Source organism: Chaetomium fimeti (genome assembly GCF_033439085.1).
Source record: "Chaetomium fimeti strain CBS 168.71 chromosome Unknown B0H64scaffold_7, whole genome shotgun sequence".
In the NCBI taxonomy this organism is placed as follows: Eukaryota; Fungi; Ascomycota; class Sordariomycetes; order Sordariales; family Chaetomiaceae; genus Chaetomium; species Chaetomium fimeti.
The window spans coordinates 1,352,890-1,369,188 of record NW_026944335.1 but is presented as its reverse complement, the minus strand read 5'-3'; the positions used below and the strand labels follow the sequence as shown (position 1 = coordinate 1,369,188).

Genomic DNA, 16,299 nt, shown 5'->3' with positions numbered 1-16,299 from the left:
TATATACTCGCCCTCCTCGACCTCGGGTGCGGCAGGAGTGTAGACTTTTTGATAACACCACTGCCCTACCCCCAAGCCTTGTATCCCTTGTCTTCCCCAGCAGAAAGTGGATTTCCCGTAAATCCACATTGCCGAACTGGTGTCAACTCCCGCAGCCCCTGTTAATACACGCCCCTAAGCCACCCGATCTCGAGCACAGCAAAAAGCACTTAAGAACCATGAAGGACCCCGTCGCTAGAACCGATTCTCCCTACACCGATCCCTCAGTCAAAGGACCCCGAAGCCAACTCTTCACCAACAGACCATCTTCCGCCGCCGTCAACAGTACGTTGTCCCCCAAAGATACCCTAACCAACCTTTACCTCCTGGTTGTATGTCGGGGTCCCCGTTGCTAACTTTAGCTTCTCCTACGCAGTGCTCGTCAATACCGTCAACAAGACCGGACTCCATCCCGGTGGTATCATGTTAGTGCCGCGCCACCCTTCGCCTTCAAGAACACTGGGCAGTTCTAACGGGAAGCAATACAGACCCCAAAGTGATCACACCGAGCTAGGTATGCACCGCCGAAGCGGCCTGGGGCCCTCGACAACTCTGATTCCCATCACCCCCGTATTCTAACCGTATGACACAGAGGAGGAGCTCCACGAGAAAGCCCACATCGACTACACCCGAGTCGCAATTGTGAGTTCTCATCGTGTTTATACCACAGAGAACAACCCCGTCTAATTGCATCTCTTCTCCAGATCCCCAACCCCTCAGTCGCCGCCCTCTACGAAGATGCGCTCGTGTACGAGACCGGCACCGCTGTCGCATCAAGCGGCGCTCTGACCGCCTACTCCGGCAAGAAGACCGGCCGCTCTCCGCTAGATAAGCGTATTGTGAAAGAGTCAACATCAGAAAACGACATCTGGTACGCCCTTAGTCTTGTCATTCTCGGCCGTTGCAATGCAATGAACAGGATGCTGACGATAATGCAATAGGTGGGGACCTGTCAACAAGCCCATGGATCCTGAGGTAAGAGCGACGCATTCTTGTCGTTTTCTTTTACCCCTTGCGCATCAGCCTGGCAGCCCGATTCTAGCCGTTTGTTGGTTCCGCGGCTCTTTGGTCACGAGGGCAACGAGCATGATCTCTCTGGCCAGCCACCTCGGAAATTTGCATCGAAACTCGGGGCCAATCGTTCAAGGACGTCACGGTCCTTGGCATTGGGCACATCGTTCGAGCGCTCGGGCAGGCGGATGCTGCTACAGTTCGCCTGAACGACGTGCAGCGACATCATTGTCGTGTGGTCCTTTTGCCGCGGCCTGCCGAATCCCTGTCATTGTCGTCATAACGTTCCCCTGCAGACCCCACGCGCATTCCCGGGAGCCGATCGCCCGTGTTCCCGCTCCACCCCACACAACCCCAAATCACGTGCACCCCTGATCCTGACCACAACGCTAACCACACCTGCTACGTTTAGGTCTGGAAGATCAACCGTGAGCGCGCCGTTGACTACCTCAACACTCGGAATCGCATCTACGTTGTCGATGGCTATGCCGGGTGGGATGAGAAGTATCGCATCAAGGTGCGCGTTGTCTGCGCACGCGCCTACCACGCGCTCTTCATGCGCAACATGCTCATCCGGCCACCGCGCGAGGAGCTCGAGCACTTCCACCCGGATTACACAATCTACAATGCCGGACGCTTCCCCGCCAACCGTTACACCGAGGGCATGACCTCTGGCACGTCAGTTGCCATCAACTTTGCCGAAAAGGAGATGGTCATCCTGGGTACCGAGTACGCCGGTGAGATGAAGAAAGGCATCTTCACCGTCATGTTCTACGAGGGCCCTATCAAGCACAACATCTTGACGCTGCACTCGTCTGCCAATGAGGGCAAGAACGGCGATGTCACCCTGTTCTTCGGTCTGTCCGGAACCGGCAAGACGACTCTGTCCGCGGACCCCAACCGCATGCTCATCGGCGACGACGAGCACTGCTGGAGTGACCGTGGTGTGTTCAACATTGAGGGCGGCTGCTACGCCAAGACGATTGGGCTCTCGGCCGAGAAGGAACCCGATATCTTCGGCGCCATCCGCTTCGGCTCGGTGCTTGAGAACGTCGTCTTCGACCAGGACACCCGCGTTGTTGACTACGACGATTCGACTCTGACGGAGAACACCCGTTGCGCCTACCCGATCGAGTACATCAGCAACGCCAAGATCCCCTGCCTGTCGGATAACCACCCTTCCAACATCATCCTCCTCACCTGTGACGCTAGGGGCGTCCTCCCGCCCATCTCGAAGCTCAACAGCGCCCAGACCATGTTCCACTTCATCAGCGGCTACACCTCCAAGATGGCCGGTACCGAGGAAGGCGTGCTCGAGCCCCAGGCGACCTTTTCGTCGTGCTTCGCGCAACCTTTCCTCGCGTTGCACCCGATGCGCTACGCCAAGATGCTCGCGGACAAGATTGAGTCGCACAACGCCAACGCTTGGCTGCTCAACACCGGCTGGGTCGGCGCCGGCTTCGCCCAGGGCGGCAAGCGCTGCCCGCTCAAGTACACGCGCGCCATCCTCGACGCCATCCACAGCGGCGAGCTCGCCAAGGTCGAGTACGAGAACTACGATGTCTTCAACCTGCAGGTGCCCACGTCCTGCCCCGGCGTGCCGGCGGAGCTGCTGAACCCCAAGAAGGCCTGGACTGCGGGTGATGACAGCTTCAATGCTGAGGTTACCAAGCTCGGCTCCCTGTTCCTGGAGAACTTCAAGAAGTACGAGAGCGAAGCAACCGAGGATGTCGTCAAGGCTGGCCCGGTTGTGTAAACCTTGCCTTGTTTTGGTCCATTCCCTTTTTCTTTGTTACTTAGACATGGCGGCATTTGGGTACCGGCGCTTTACTTAGGGTTGTTTATTTCCGTTTACCCCTTCACCTACATTGGAAGTAGGAGATACTCGTATTTGGAGGTCTTATTGGATTGTTAATGGCTGTTACTGCTACGCAGTGAAGGGACCGCGATTGGAAGATGGTATTCTAGGTTGGAAGAAGGAAAAGCATATTTGCCTCTTTGTTAACAGACGACTACTGAATTGATTCAAGTTTGTTCATGTGGTGTGCATATACCGAGGTCGGTGGTTTTGTAGCGACATAATATGTTTTCATGGTCGAGTTGACAAGTCCCTCCACTGCCAGGCAAGTACGAGTCATTTCATACCTCCCCTCAATGTCAAGATGCCATGTTGGTGTGGACCGGTTGCATCAACTGACTTACTGGCGCAAATGGCTCGGTTTGATGATATTGGTTCTCGCGGTGCGTTGCTTGCTGTGTTTGTTTGTGGCACCTGCATATCTAGTATGTTTGTCTCAATGCTGTGGAACGACCCAGCCATGACCGATTCCTAAACTCGGACAGGCGAGCCGGAAACGTAGAACCAAACAATTAGTAACGTGGGTAGAGGTTCCTTGTCATTGCTGCTTTCCATCTAAAAGGAAGCCGATTGTATTTACGGCGAAGTGACGACTTGCTAGTGCCTTTCGCGAATCAGTACAGTTGTTCGTTCTTTCCCCAAGCCCAAGATGAACATTCGAGTGGGCTGAGCCCGCACTCTTTTACGCTTTCCAGCAACCGTATAACGGTGGCTCTGATGGGCGAGGCAACCCACTGGACCAGGACGTAGACCAGAGTTCCTCTGCGCGACCTATACCGACCTTGTTCTCTTCGTTACCCTTTGCCCATCATCCAAGTTTAGGTATAATAATAATTACCAACCCACAGCATTGTCATAACGGGCTCGACATCGCAGCACCGACAACACACCACCGGTGCCCGCGCTCGCTCTCCGGCGGGAGGTACCTATCCAAAACACCACCAACCCACCGTGACCTCACCGACCGACCAATACCCCCCCACGATCGATCAAGCAACCAACAAAACACACGCCCACACACCCACACAACAAAACAGCAAACCAACAAACCCAACCAGACCAGACCAGACGCCCCCGGAGCAGAAACGACCACCACATATCCATCCACCCACAACCCACCAACCCAACCCACAAAAATGCACTGGCTCCTCCGCATAATCCGCTCCCCCTTCCTGCTCAAGCTCCCCTGCATCCTAGCCCTGACCCTCCTCCTCCAATGCATCACCACCGGCACCGTGCCCAGCACGCACCTACTCGCCACCCTCACGCGCTGCGCCGCCGCCGTCCTGGCCGTGCAGACGGCCGTCGCGGTCCCCTCGGTCCTGCTGCGCTGCGAGCTGCTGTATGACTTGGCGGGGGCGGGGTGCTTTTTGTTGGTGGTGGGGTTGAGTCTGGGGGGGAGGGCTGCTGGGGGAGGGGGGGAGGGTGGTGGTGGTGGTGGTGGTTACGGTGGTGGTGATGGTGGTGGTGATGGTGGTGATGGTGGTGATGGTGGTGATGGTGGTGGTGGTGGTGAGTGGGGGGTGGGGAGGGTGCTTGTGGAGGGGATTGGGAGGGCGGTCGTGAGGATGGATTGGGGGGTGTGGGAGGAGATGGGGGTGGATTGGAGGCAGGGGCTGGTTAGTGCGGTGGTGTGCGTTTGGGCGGTGAGATGTGAGTTTCTTCTTTCTCTTTTTCTTTTCGTTTGTGTCTTGCTTTTTGGTGTGGCTTTTGAGACCGCGTTCTCCCTGCGGATGGAGAAGAATTTTGGACTGACCATGTTGGCGACTTTCAAGTGGGCATATTCACCTTCGTTCGGTCGCTTTGCCGAGGGGGTGACTCGCGTTTCGAACCCTTCCGCGCCAATCCTTCGCTGTTCTTTGGACTCTTCATGCTGCAGGGAGTGTGGGTCATGTTTTGTACCCTCCCTGTCATTGCGCTGAACTCGATCCCAAGCGAGGGCTTTACCGGCACTGGTTGGCGCAAGCCGGACCAACCCTCGATCATCCCGGGGATGTACCGCCGGTTCTGGTTCTGGCTCGGCATGTGGTCCTTTTTCAGGGGCTTTATGATTGAGTGCGTGGCAGACTGGCAGTTGTCGAAGTGGCGCTTGGACAGGTACCTGAAGAAGCACGACGAGGTGTTTTGCGGGAGGGGCCTTTGGGACAGGAGGTGAGTGCTGCCCTCTTGTGACGGTGTTCCTTACGAGTTGATGCTGACAAATGCGGCAGTCGACATCCCAACTACTACGGCGAATGCCTCGTATGGCTTGGGATCTCCATGTGTTGCTATTCTATCATCATATCGACGGCCGGCCGGAGAGCGCTCGGGCTGGGGTGGTTTACCGTTGTGGTGTTGTGCTGCATCACGCCGTATTTTGTTTACAAGTTGCTGAAGAACATCAGCATCCCAGCGATTGAAGACAAACACGACAAGATGTACATGGGGCGGCAGGATTATCGGGACTGGAGGAGGACGTGGACTTTCAGGCTCTGGCTTGACGGGGCTGGTGTCCTCTGGGGATACGCCTGAGGGAGGAAGCTCAGTGGAGCATCATACATAATATGGCATACGCCACTAGTGTCTCCCGAAGCGAGAACATAATAGGCCAGCAGCGAGAGGAGAGCCGAAAATACATGCCTAGTTCTCCTGTTTGGGGGGTTATATCCCTTTGTGAGTTCGAGTGGGTTGGGCGTGTGTGGACTTTTACAGTTCAAGCTGGCGTCGGCAACTGGGTACCAATTTATGGTAACCTACTGATATCGGACTGGTAACCGGACCGAGAACACGGGGTCCAGATTTAGCCACACTAGCCACCCTGTATCAACAGAGGAAGTCAGTCCTGGGGCGCTCAATTCCCCTGACCTTGTGTGCCGAAGCAACGAGCCCATCGCCCCCCCGCGGACTCGGACCAACGAAGTCTGTTTTTCTTCCCTTCCGCCTTCTGCCCTTTCCCGTGTCATATAATTTGTGGTTGTTCCCACCACATCTTCTTCCGTTCAATGACTACGGGGCACGGGTCGGCTCGCCGGCGGAACCGACTGGAGAGGAACGTGACGACGTACTCCTCCATCGAAACCACCAATTCACAGAGGCATTAAGAGCCCCTTCTTCATCAGCCGTGCTCTTAACGCTATGCCAATACCCCTTCGGGATGACCAGTACGTCGCTAGGGCCTACTACCGCCTCGAGCAGCGACTTGGATGCGTGCGGGCCCCAGACCGCATTCCGCCAGGCCTGGCGCTCGACACGCCCCATCATCTCGGGCACCCTGATGTTAGGGCTGGCGCCTTGTTTCCCCAGGGCCGCCATCACGCTCTTGAACAGCCCTAGCCCTGGCTCCGGTGGCAGGAGCCTAACTGTTTTGGAGCCCCGCAGCTGGCAGAACAGGTTGTCGTTCGGGTCGCGGTGCCAGGGCGTGAAGGTCGGCTCTAGACCAAGCCAGAGGCTGCTGCTGTAGATGTCGGCCGTAAAGGGGGCCTCCCCGGTGGCCGGGCCCGTGAGGACCTCGGGCGTGGGGACGTCGAGTTGGAGGTCTTCGGGCAGATCCGACAGGGCGGCCTGAGCGATGTAGAGGCGGGATACGGGGGTTTCCGGCGCCTCCTGTGAGTTATATTGCACGGCGGCGTCAAGGAGAGCCAGCGGCGCATCGAAGCGGGCAAAACCAGACGCGGATGTATCGTCTAGCTCTACAATGCCGTAACGCAAGAGCAGATCCCGGGCAGTGGGGTTGTCAAGACTGTGCGTGCGTTCCAGCCAGGCTTTGAACGCCGCCATGTTCATGTTGCTGTCATCGACAACGCCTCGACTGTCTCCGCCGCTGAGGATCAATTCATAGGGGACAGTGTAGGGAGAGTATTGCTTGAAATATTGGGATAATACGTCTCGCCTCTGTTGGAATTGATGACCATCAAACCATTTTCGTATCGCCGGAAGGCAAATTGGAGGTTTGGTTGAGTCACTGGATCCTACAGGAGCATCCCCCACAATCTGTTGACGAAAGAGAACGGGCCTGATCCGTTTTTCGGTGGGCGCGGCAATGCGCCGGAACTGGTCGATCGTTACGCGGTTCTCGATTTCCTCAACCGTGTCATAGGTTGGCGGATCTGTTATTGCGAACTTTGTGATGTGCCGTTTGGCAAGCAGCAGCCGAATGGGTGGTGGTGCATATGAACAGGGTTTGAGTTGCAGCATTTGGAGAGCGTCACCAAAAGCGGCGTGACTGATGCTTCATTGGCGGGGACTTCGAGCTTGGTGGGAGGGACGGAATGGCAACCTGACGTTGGCGTACCGGAGCAACCGAGACCGCAGAAACGCGACGGCACGTGAGTCTCACGTCGCAATTGGGTGGCTCAATCGCTCATGCACCCATCCAGCTGCTTTGCCTCGAGATGGGCTTGCCGACCAACTTTTGAGAGGTGGGGCATGGTTGGTGAGGGAGGTGCACAGACCCGTGCCAGCCCACCGGCCAGCAGAAATGAGGCAGGGGCCTGAACCAAGTGGGCAGCCAAACCACTGTCACGGAGCACCAACCACATCAAAATATCATCGAAATATCAACCTTTCTGAAATTGACCTGCACCAGCCCACTGGTGCCACATCCACCCTTATAATTGCCCGCTTGATCATGCGAGCATCATAGGACGATCGAGCTGCCAACGCGACGGCCCAGCAAGCGGAATTGCGCACCAAAACCCGAATCGAGCCCCTCTCTCCCCCAACCACTCTCCTCCACTCCCCGGCCCCTGCGCGACAGGTTCCGAATAGTCCGCGCCAACTGTGCCCGCCGCCGGCCGGTACTCGAAGAACCGGATACGCCCCCGAGCGACCCTATTGTATGGTCGCCCGACAAGGGAACCCCCAACATGTCGACGTCTTCCGGAACCCCAGAATCCTGGATTTCCTCCTTTTGCTCCCTGCTCGGTCACGAGTATTTCGCCGAGGTTTCAGAGGAGTTTATCGAGGATGACTTCAATCTTACCGGCCTGCAAAATCAGGTCGCCATGTACAAGGAAGCGCTTGAGGTACTGCCGACCCCAGTTTCGTCTGATGTCGCCTGCCCCCCCGTAGTTGATGTGTTGATTAACCCTGTATCTTTGCCCAGATGATCCTTGATGTCGAGCCAGAAGAGGACGAAGACGATGAAGAGGAGGAGGAGGAGGACGAGGAGGATATTTCGGGAGACCTGCGGGACGGCCCGGGGCGGGAGAGGAGACACCACAGCCGTGTGGCCAGCGACCTATCGGTGATCGAGTCCTCCGCCGAGATGCTCTACGGGCTGATCCACCAGCGCTTCATCTGCTCGAGAGCCGGTATCCAACAAATGTCGGAGAAGTACGAGCTGGGCCATTTTGGTGTCTGCCCACGCACAAACTGCAACCAGACTAGGACGCTCCCCGTCGGCCTCTCGGACATACCCGGCGAAGACACCGTCAAGCTGTTCTGCCCCTCGTGTCTCGACGTCTACGTTCCACCCAACAGCCGATTCCAGACGGTCGACGGTGCCTTTTTCGGCCGCACCTTCGGCGCGCTCTTCCTCCTCACCTTTCCCGAGTACGACCTCTCGCGTTCCGGCGCCGAGACGGCCGCCAACCTGGGCCGGTCGGCCGACGAGCACGGCATGGTCAATGGCATGTACGCGCGCAACATCGCGCCCGGACTTGGCCGCGGCAAGATCTACGAGCCCAAGATCTATGGGTTTAGGGTATCCGAGGTGGCGCGGTCCGGCCCGCGCATGCAGTGGCTGCGCGAGAAGCCGGATGACGTGACCCTTCTCGACGAAGCCCGCAACTTCGCCGAGGAGCACGGGGCGGAGTCGGACGACGATGACGAGAGCATGATGAACAGCGGGAGGCCCACGGCGAGGAGGCGACCGGCGGGCAACCCGGCGCTGAGGCAACGGCAGGGGCAGAACGGGAGTCCGATGCGGGTCGACGCCAACGGCGCCGAGTCAGAGCTCTAGGAGGCCTACTGGAGAGCCACACTACGACCAGTAGCGCTGTGACGTAGCCTCCTTGTTCTTCATACGGACTCAAGCCGGGGGGGGTTATCTTCCCCCGCCTCTCGTTCATGCCAGCTTAGCATTGTCGGCGTTCGTACTCTTTACCCCTGGGCTTCTCTGGGACGGGACACGGTATGGTGTTGCAAGCGGGCCGGGTCGGATTGTGCATAGGAGCTATGATGGAATGATGGGATGGACAGGCGGTCAGAGGTGTCTCATTTGTGTCTTCGTAGTGCAAGGAGGGATTGGGTGGGAGCGGCCGGGGAGGGACAAGTCGATAGACTGCGGAATGGGATCATGATTCAAGTTCCCAAAGTGTTTACTCGTGCAAGGGGGAGGTGGTATACGTTCAGATCGTACATGTAGATATGTACAGGCCGACGTCGGACGAAACCACGTGAGTGGTCGCGTCGAGAGTTCTGCCCCATTGAAACACTGCATGGTGAGCTGCAGACGGCACATGAAGCAGGGGTCCTCAGAAGCCCTGCGGTCATCATGCCAAATCTGGACGGAAGGAGCATACGAAGTACGCTCAGAGCTGCTGGAATCAAATCAATCATCCCGCATTTTTTGCATCTGTCGCTTACTCTCCTGTCTCCAGGTAGGTCAAATCATGCGCTGGAATTCATTTTTAATCGTTCTCTCTTTTCGGCCTTGGTTTGCTCGTTGGTTCCTTTTTTGTTATTGTTTTGTTCTGGTTTTTGCTTTTCTCCCACTTCCCGACCCAGGCCCCATAACATTTTTTCCTTCTTCCATACGTCCCTTTGTACATACAATACGACCAAAGCAGTTCCACTTGTGTCATGTAAGGCTGGTAAGGGCGCTATCCTGACTCCGGACACAAACAACGGCAGGGTTTTTTTCCACCCCCACAGAGTGGGCGATTCGCGTGGTCTGGAACGGCTTTTGAAGATGCGGGAAAACTGAGGAAAAAATGAGAGTGGGGATGCATGTGGTTGTTGGTTGGTCGCCAGGTTGCGAACCCTGGCTGCTCGGGTTTTCCGAAGGGATCCGCCGGTCAAATTGCTCCTTCCGTTCTCAGCGGTTCTCCATCGAGGCCACCAATTGTCAAACATCGAGGATTTTCGACTTGCGGTCAAGGCGGCTTTTCCGCAAGGCTGCGCCACGAGATATTGTGGCTAAACACGTGGCTCGAGACGAATCAAAGTCTCCTATTGGTTGGAGTTGTTTCCCTCGCCGTTCAAGGCTGGACGTGGACGTCGTTTTACGCTTCCCCTGGCTCCCCACTTTCCATTTCCGCTCGTGTGTGGGGTTCTACCCCACCTTTGCAATCTCCATCTTAAGCCCGCTCGTTCACAACAATGGAGTGCTGGCGGCTCGAAGCGATCATTTCTTCGAGTCGAGTCCATCCAACGGCGGCTCTACCCGGGATGTCTCGGGCGTTTTGCTGCAAGGCATGCCGCATTCCAATCACATCAATTATGTACGTCAAACAAATGACATCGCTGCACTGGGTCTCAAACGGAACATTTTTCTGAAATGTGGATGCCGTCTCAACACTTCAGACATCGCCGCCCTTGCCGCATCCATATGCAGGCTCGTTCCGCGCCGGGTTCCGTCACATCGGCTGGGATGTGAAAGCCGTCGACACCGGTCCAATGAGAGAACCCCCCACATGCCGGATGAGTCGTCGAAGCTGAGCTTCCCGCCTTCCAAAGTTCGGCGATTCCCCGGCCCACACGTCCTCGCTCTCAGTGGCTTCCTCAACACGCCCTTGCGGTCTTCTTTTTGGGGGCGGGGGGTGGCCAAACCAACGAGATCTTGCCGGCAGGACCAGCCAGGACTGATCGCCAATGGATGACACCGACAGACCCGAACCCGATCCGCGGGCACCGAACGCGTAGGACTTGTTGTACCCCAATTCTGGAAGAGAGCCCTTTTAAGCCCATCTCAGCATCGTGCGCCGTTTCGGTGGGGCCCACCAAGAACTCGAACACGCAGAGAACCTTGTTAGTGCCGTCGGATCACGAGCCGCAACTCGGAGCAAGCAAGGTTGATTATGTCGGATTGGTAATGTTTGGGATCTGCCAAGCCCTGTGTTTCTCTCCGTCTTTTTCAAGACCCATCCTCATCCCCGGCTTGTACAAAAGGTTCGGGTTCCTGCCTTTTGCTCCTTTCTCTCCATCCAAGAGCCCCGCAACCAACCGACGACGGTCGGAGTTTGGAGGAGAGGCTCCCTCTTCGTCCACCCTCCACGCAGCGCGCCCTTTCCTTCTGTACCTTGTTGATCCCATCTAACAGACAAAAACTCTTTTTGTCTCCCCCGTCTCCGCGTATACTTTCACCTTCTTTATCCGTGTAATACTTTTTTATATTGTGACGGGAGTAGCCATCTTCCACGTCTTACTTATATTGTATTGCCTACCGCTTAAGGCCGCTCGGGAGAAAATACATCGAGCCCCCCCTTAACGACTGGGCCATGGAGACGACCTCGGAGAAAGCGGGCACTGAGCCTGCGGCCAGACCATTTAGCGCCATGTTTCAGTCGCGACCGTCCACCTCGTCCACGGCTCGACATCCCGAGGATCAAATCGAGGAGGCTCGGCGTAGTAACCCTAATGGAACGACCCGGGCGACGGGCATCTCCGTCAAACAGGCCGAGGCCGACTTTGCCGACCTGCAGCGCGAGCTGTCCCACATGTCTCGTGCGAGCCAGAAGCGCGGCAATGGAAGCAACAACAAGGAACAGTTGGAGGTTGGGTCCGAGGAGACATTCGAGCAGTTCGACTTGGAGGCTGTCCTGCGGGGTGACCTAGACGCCGAGAGGGCGGCCGGGATCAAACCGAAGCACGTCGGGGTCTACTGGGATGGTCTGACAGTCAGGGGCATGGGTGGTCAGACAAACTATGTCAAGACTTTCCCTGATGCATTCATCGACTTTTTCGACTTCATCACCCCCATCAGACGCATGCTCGGCTTGGGCCAGAAAGGGGTTGAGGCCACCCTCCTGAACGAGTTTAAGGGTGTGTGCAAGGCAGGCGAGATGGTCCTCGTCTTGGGAAAACCCGGGTCCGGCTGCACCACGTTTCTCAAGACCATCGCGAATCAGCGGCACGGCTACACGGGCGTAACGGGCGAGGTGCTCTACGGGCCCTTCACTGACGAGGAGTTTATCCAATACCGCGGAGAGGCTCTCTACAACGAGGAGGATGATGTCCACCACCCGACGCTCACCGTCGAGCAGACACTTGGCTTCGCTCTTGACGTCAAAATCCCGGGCAAGCTCCCTGCCGATATCAACAGACAACAGTTCAAGGAGAAGGTTGTCACGATGCTCTTGAAGATGTTCAATATCGAGCACACCCGCAAGACTATCGTCGGTAATCCGTTCGTGCGTGGCGTTTCCGGCGGCGAGAGGAAGCGAGTTTCCATTGCCGAGATGCTGATCAGCAACGCCTGCATCCTCTCTTGGGACAACAGCACCCGTGGTCTCGATGCCTCGACCGCCCTCGATTTCGCCAAGTCCCTCCGGGTCCAGACAGACCTGTACAAAACGAGCACCTTCGTCTCACTGTACCAGGCTTCCGAGAACATCTACAACCTGTTTGACAAGGTCATGGTCATCGACGAAGGCAGGCAGGTGTACTTCGGTCCAGCTTCTGAAGCCCGAGCTTATTTCGAAGGGCTCGGTTTCCTTCCCCGGCCCCGGCAAACCACCCCGGATTATGTCACTGGATGTACGGATGCCTATGAGCGCGAGTACCAGGAGGGCAGATCCGTGGAGAACGCCCCTCACAGCCCAGAGACACTGGAGACAGCCTTCAAGGAATCCAAGTTCTCCAAAAGCCTGGGCGAAGAGATGTCACAATACAAGAAAAGCCTTACCGAAGAAGCCGACAGGTACGAAGACTTCCGCGTTGCCGTTCGCGAGCAGAAGCGCCGTGGCGCCTCGAAAAGGTCTGCCTACTCAGTCGCATTTCACCATCAAGTTTGGGCACTGATGAAACGCCAATTCTTGCTCAAGAAGCAGGATGTCCTTGCCCTCGTCCTCTCGTGGCTGAGAAACATCATCATCGCCATCGTCCTCGGTACGCTATACCTCAATCTCGGTCACACGTCTGCCAGTGCATTTTCCAAGGGAGGTCTTCTCTTTATCTCTCTGCTGCACAACGTCTTTAGTTCGTTCTCTGAGCTGGCGGGCACGATGACGGGTCGTGCCGTCGTCAACAAGCATCGAGCATACGCGTTCCATCGGCCATCAGCGCTCTGGATTGCCCAGATCTTCGTCGACCAGATCTTCGCTGCCACTCAGGTCATGGTGTTTTCCATCATCGTGTATTTTATGACCAACCTAGCCCGGGATGCTGGTGCCTTCTTCGCCTTCTACCTGTTCCTTCTTTCGGCCAACATGTCCATGACGCTCTTCTTCCGCATTCTGGGATGCATCAGCCCAGACTTCGATTATGCAGCAAAGTTTGCGACGGTCGGCATCACGTTGATGATCACGACGGCCGGTTATCTTATCCGTAAGTCTTTCAATGTCTGTCCTCTAGAAGGAGTTGGGTTGTTGACAATTCGCTAGAGTACCAATCCGAGAAGGTGTGGCTGCGATGGCTGTACTACATCAACGTTGTCGGTCTTTCCTTCACCGCTTTGATGGAGAACGAGTTCTCCAGATCCACCATGACATGCACTGCCGAGTCGCTTATCCCTGCGGGCCCCGAGTACACCGACATCAACTATCAGGTGTGCACCCTCGCCGGCGCCAACACCGGCACCCTCGAAATCTCTGGCAGCGACTATATCGAGCAAGGCTTCTCCTACAGTCCCGGTCTCATGTGGCGCGAGTGGGGTATTGTCGCAGCCATTATCGTGTTCTTCCTAGGTTTGAACGTCGTTGCTGGCGAGTTCGTTCGGCATGGCATGGGCGGTAACCAGGCCAAAGTCTTTCAGAAGCCGAATGCGGAACGGAAGAAGCTCAACGAGGAATTGCTTCGCAAGAGGGAGGAGAAGCGCAAGGCTCGAGGGAATGAATCGGACTCATCGGACCTGAACATCAAGTCAGAGAGCATCCTAACTTGGGAGGATCTCTGCTATGAGGTCCCTGTTCCCGGCGGCACTCGGCAGCTCCTCGACCACGTTTTTGGTTACGTCAAGCCCGGTCAGCTCACTGCCCTAATGGGCGCTTCCGGCGCGGGCAAGACCACGCTGCTTGACGTGCTCGCTGCCCGAAAGAACATTGGTGTCATTAGTGGCGACATCCTCGTGGACGGCGCCAAGCCGGGCAAGGAATTCCAACGCGGGACCTCGTACGCGGAGCAGCTCGACATCCATGATCCCACTCAAACCATCCGCGAGGCTCTCCGATTTTCTGCCGACCTACGCCAGCCGATCGAGACGTCTCGGGAGGAAAAGTACCGTTACGTCGAGGAGATTATTGCTCTTCTCGAGATGGAGACCTTTGCCGATGCTGTTATTGGCTCACCTGAGGCTGGTTTGACGGTTGAGCAGCGGAAACGAGTCACGATTGGTGTAGAATTGGCGGCCAAGCCGGAACTTCTCCTCTTCCTCGATGAGCCGACGTCGGGTCTCGACAGCCAGAGTGCCTTCAACATTGTCCGCTTCCTGAAGAAGCTCGCTGCTGCGGGCCAGGCCATTTTGTGCACAATCCACCAGCCGAACGCTGCTCTTTTCGAGAACTTTGACCGCCTGTTACTGCTGAAGTCCGGTGGACGCTGCGTCTACTTTGGCGATATCGGCAAGGATGCCTACATTCTCAGAGACTACCTGAAGAGCCATGGCGCCGAGCCCAAGGAGACGGACAATGTTGCCGAGTTCATGCTCGAAGCTATCGGTGCTGGTAGCTCCCCCCGTATCGGCAATCGCGATTGGGCCGACATCTGGGCGGACAGCCCCGAGCTCGCCAACATTAAGGACGAGATTTCACAAATGAAGGAGCAACGCAAAGCAGCCGGTGCCCAGCGGAACCCTGACCTCGACAAGGAATACGCTTCACCGTTCTGGCACCAGGTCCGGGTTGTGGTACGCAGGGCCAACCTAGCGCATTGGCGGACACCTAACTACCTCTTCACGCGACTGTTCAACCACTTTATCATCGCGCTACTCACCGGTCTGACCTACCTCAATCTCGACAACTCGAGGCAGTCGCTCCAGTACAAGGTGTTTGTCATGTTCCAGGTCACGGTCCTGCCGGCCCTCATCATCTCGCAGATCGAGGTTATGTACCACGTCAAGCGCGCCCTGTTCTTCCGCGAGCAGTCGTCCAAGATGTATAGCTCCTTCGTTTTCTCGACTTCTCTTCTCGTCGCCGAGATGCCGTACAGTGTCCTATGCGCCATTGCCTTCTTCCTGCCCCTCTATTACATGCCGGGTCTCCAGACCGAGGCTTCCCGCGCTGGGTACCAGTTCTTCCTCATCCTCATCACCGAGGTCTTCTCGGTCACGCTGGGCCAGGCGCTCTCGGCCCTGACGCCCTCGCTCTTCATCTCGTCCCAGTTCGACCCCTTCATCTTCGTCACCTTCGCCCTCTTCTGCGGCGTCACCATCCCGGCGCCCCAGATGCCCGCCGGCTACCGCACCTGGCTGTACGAGCTCAACCCCTTCACGCGCCTCATCGGCGGCATGGTAGTCACCGCGCTGCACGAGGTGCCGGTGGAGTGCTCCTCGGTGGAGCTCAACCGCTTCACGGCGCCGAGCAACACCACCTGCGGCGAGTACATGCAGCCGTTCTTTGAGCGCGGCGGGCCGGGCTACCTGGTCGACAACGCCACGCGGGCCTGCGAGTACTGCGCGTTCAAGGTCGGCGACGAGTTCTACGCCCCGCTGGGGCTGAGCTTCGACAACCGGTGGAGGGACCTGGGCATTTTCGTCGTGTATATCGCGAGTAATTTGGTCATTCTGTTTGTTGCCGTAAGTTGTTTTTTATGTTGTTCTTGGGGGAGTTTATCATCGTTGCTAACATCCTCTTTAGAGCCGATTCCTCAATTACAACAAGCGGTAATGTACTAGTAGGTTATTCGAGGCGGCAGTGAAGGTCTTGTTTGAACATGATAGATTTCCGTCTGGATTTCAGTGGGCGGCCACTGTTACTTCAATGGTTGGGTTACCATCGTTTGGGATCCTTTAGGGGTTCCAGTTTGGTTTATTGCTTGTTAATTTCGTCGCTCAGAGGCGTCAAAAGTCTTGCGCGACACTTACTGCCGCAGCATACACCACATAGCATAATATATCACATTACACAGACACGAGAAAAGACCGAAGGTTTTAGGCCCGGGCCCAGGCAAGTGATCTTGGTTATGTAAACTAAAAAGACAGGCACATGGTGTAGTGAAGATACTACAACCATGAATAGAAGGTGAAAATTTGAACAAGAAGAAAAGCTAGCACGATGACCCCTTCGCTGGCTCCTGAAGTTCTCAGTTTGCCATGT

At 56.4% G+C, this 16,299-nt stretch overlaps 5 protein-coding genes across 5 annotated transcripts; 4 read left to right on the top strand and 1 right to left on the bottom strand.

Annotated features, from left to right (window-relative positions):
* Window positions 1–218: 218 nt before the first annotated feature.
* B0H64DRAFT_445415 (phosphoenolpyruvate carboxykinase-domain-containing protein) lies at window positions 219–2,806 on the top strand (the record flags this gene model as incomplete). Its single annotated transcript, XM_062806849.1, has 7 exons — window positions 219–324; window positions 416–464; window positions 528–553; window positions 632–681; window positions 744–910; window positions 981–1,014; window positions 1,463–2,806. 7 exons carry the CDS (start codon window positions 219–221, stop codon window positions 2,804–2,806), a joined length of 1,776 nt encoding a protein of 591 aa, XP_062656002.1.
* An 819-nt stretch (window positions 2,807–3,625) lies between these two features.
* B0H64DRAFT_426558 (uncharacterized protein) lies at window positions 3,626–5,419 on the top strand (the record flags this gene model as incomplete). Its single annotated transcript, XM_062805742.1, has 5 exons — window positions 3,626–3,654; window positions 3,785–3,859; window positions 3,972–4,561; window positions 4,684–5,059; window positions 5,119–5,419. 5 exons carry the CDS (start codon window positions 3,626–3,628, stop codon window positions 5,417–5,419), a joined length of 1,371 nt encoding a protein of 456 aa, XP_062656001.1.
* Window positions 5,420–5,543: 124 nt separating this feature from the next.
* B0H64DRAFT_406834 (uncharacterized protein) lies at window positions 5,544–7,144 on the bottom strand. Its single transcript, XM_062804529.1, has one exon. The coding sequence runs from the start codon at window positions 7,079–7,081 to the stop codon at window positions 5,894–5,896; it is 1,188 nt and encodes a 395-aa protein (XP_062656000.1). The 5' UTR covers window positions 7,082–7,144; the 3' UTR covers window positions 5,544–5,893.
* Window positions 7,145–7,641: 497 nt separating this feature from the next.
* Window positions 7,642–8,965, top strand: B0H64DRAFT_229376 (casein kinase II regulatory subunit-domain-containing protein). The gene is made up of 2 exons (XM_062799705.1): window positions 7,642–7,911; window positions 7,992–8,965. Exons 1-2 carry the CDS (start codon window positions 7,753–7,755, stop codon window positions 8,847–8,849), a joined length of 1,017 nt encoding a protein of 338 aa, XP_062655999.1. The 5' UTR covers window positions 7,642–7,752; the 3' UTR covers window positions 8,850–8,965.
* A 2,273-nt stretch (window positions 8,966–11,238) lies between these two features.
* On the top strand, window positions 11,239–16,124 carry B0H64DRAFT_229350 (ABC-2 type transporter-domain-containing protein). Its single transcript, XM_062799704.1, has 2 exons — window positions 11,239–13,375; window positions 13,432–16,124. The coding sequence occupies exons 1-2, from the start codon at window positions 11,329–11,331 to the stop codon at window positions 15,876–15,878; spliced, it is 4,494 nt and encodes a 1,497-aa protein (XP_062655998.1). The 5' UTR covers window positions 11,239–11,328; the 3' UTR covers window positions 15,879–16,124.
* Window positions 16,125–16,299: the final 175 nt, after the last annotated feature.

Coding starts and splice junctions, on each gene's coding strand:
- B0H64DRAFT_229350 (XM_062799704.1), top strand. CDS start 11,329: ATGGAGACGACCTCGGAGAAAGCGGGCACTGAGCCTGCGGCCAGACCA. Junction 13,376..13,431: donor GACGGCCGGTTATCTTATCC/GTAAGTCTTTCA, acceptor ACAATTCGCTAG/AGTACCAATCCGAGAAGGTG.
- B0H64DRAFT_406834 (XM_062804529.1), bottom strand. CDS start 7,081: ATGCTGCAACTCAAACCCTGTTCATATGCACCACCACCCATTCGGCTG.
- B0H64DRAFT_229376 (XM_062799705.1), top strand. CDS start 7,753: ATGTCGACGTCTTCCGGAACCCCAGAATCCTGGATTTCCTCCTTTTGC. Junction 7,912..7,991: donor TGTACAAGGAAGCGCTTGAG/GTACTGCCGACC, acceptor ATCTTTGCCCAG/ATGATCCTTGATGTCGAGCC.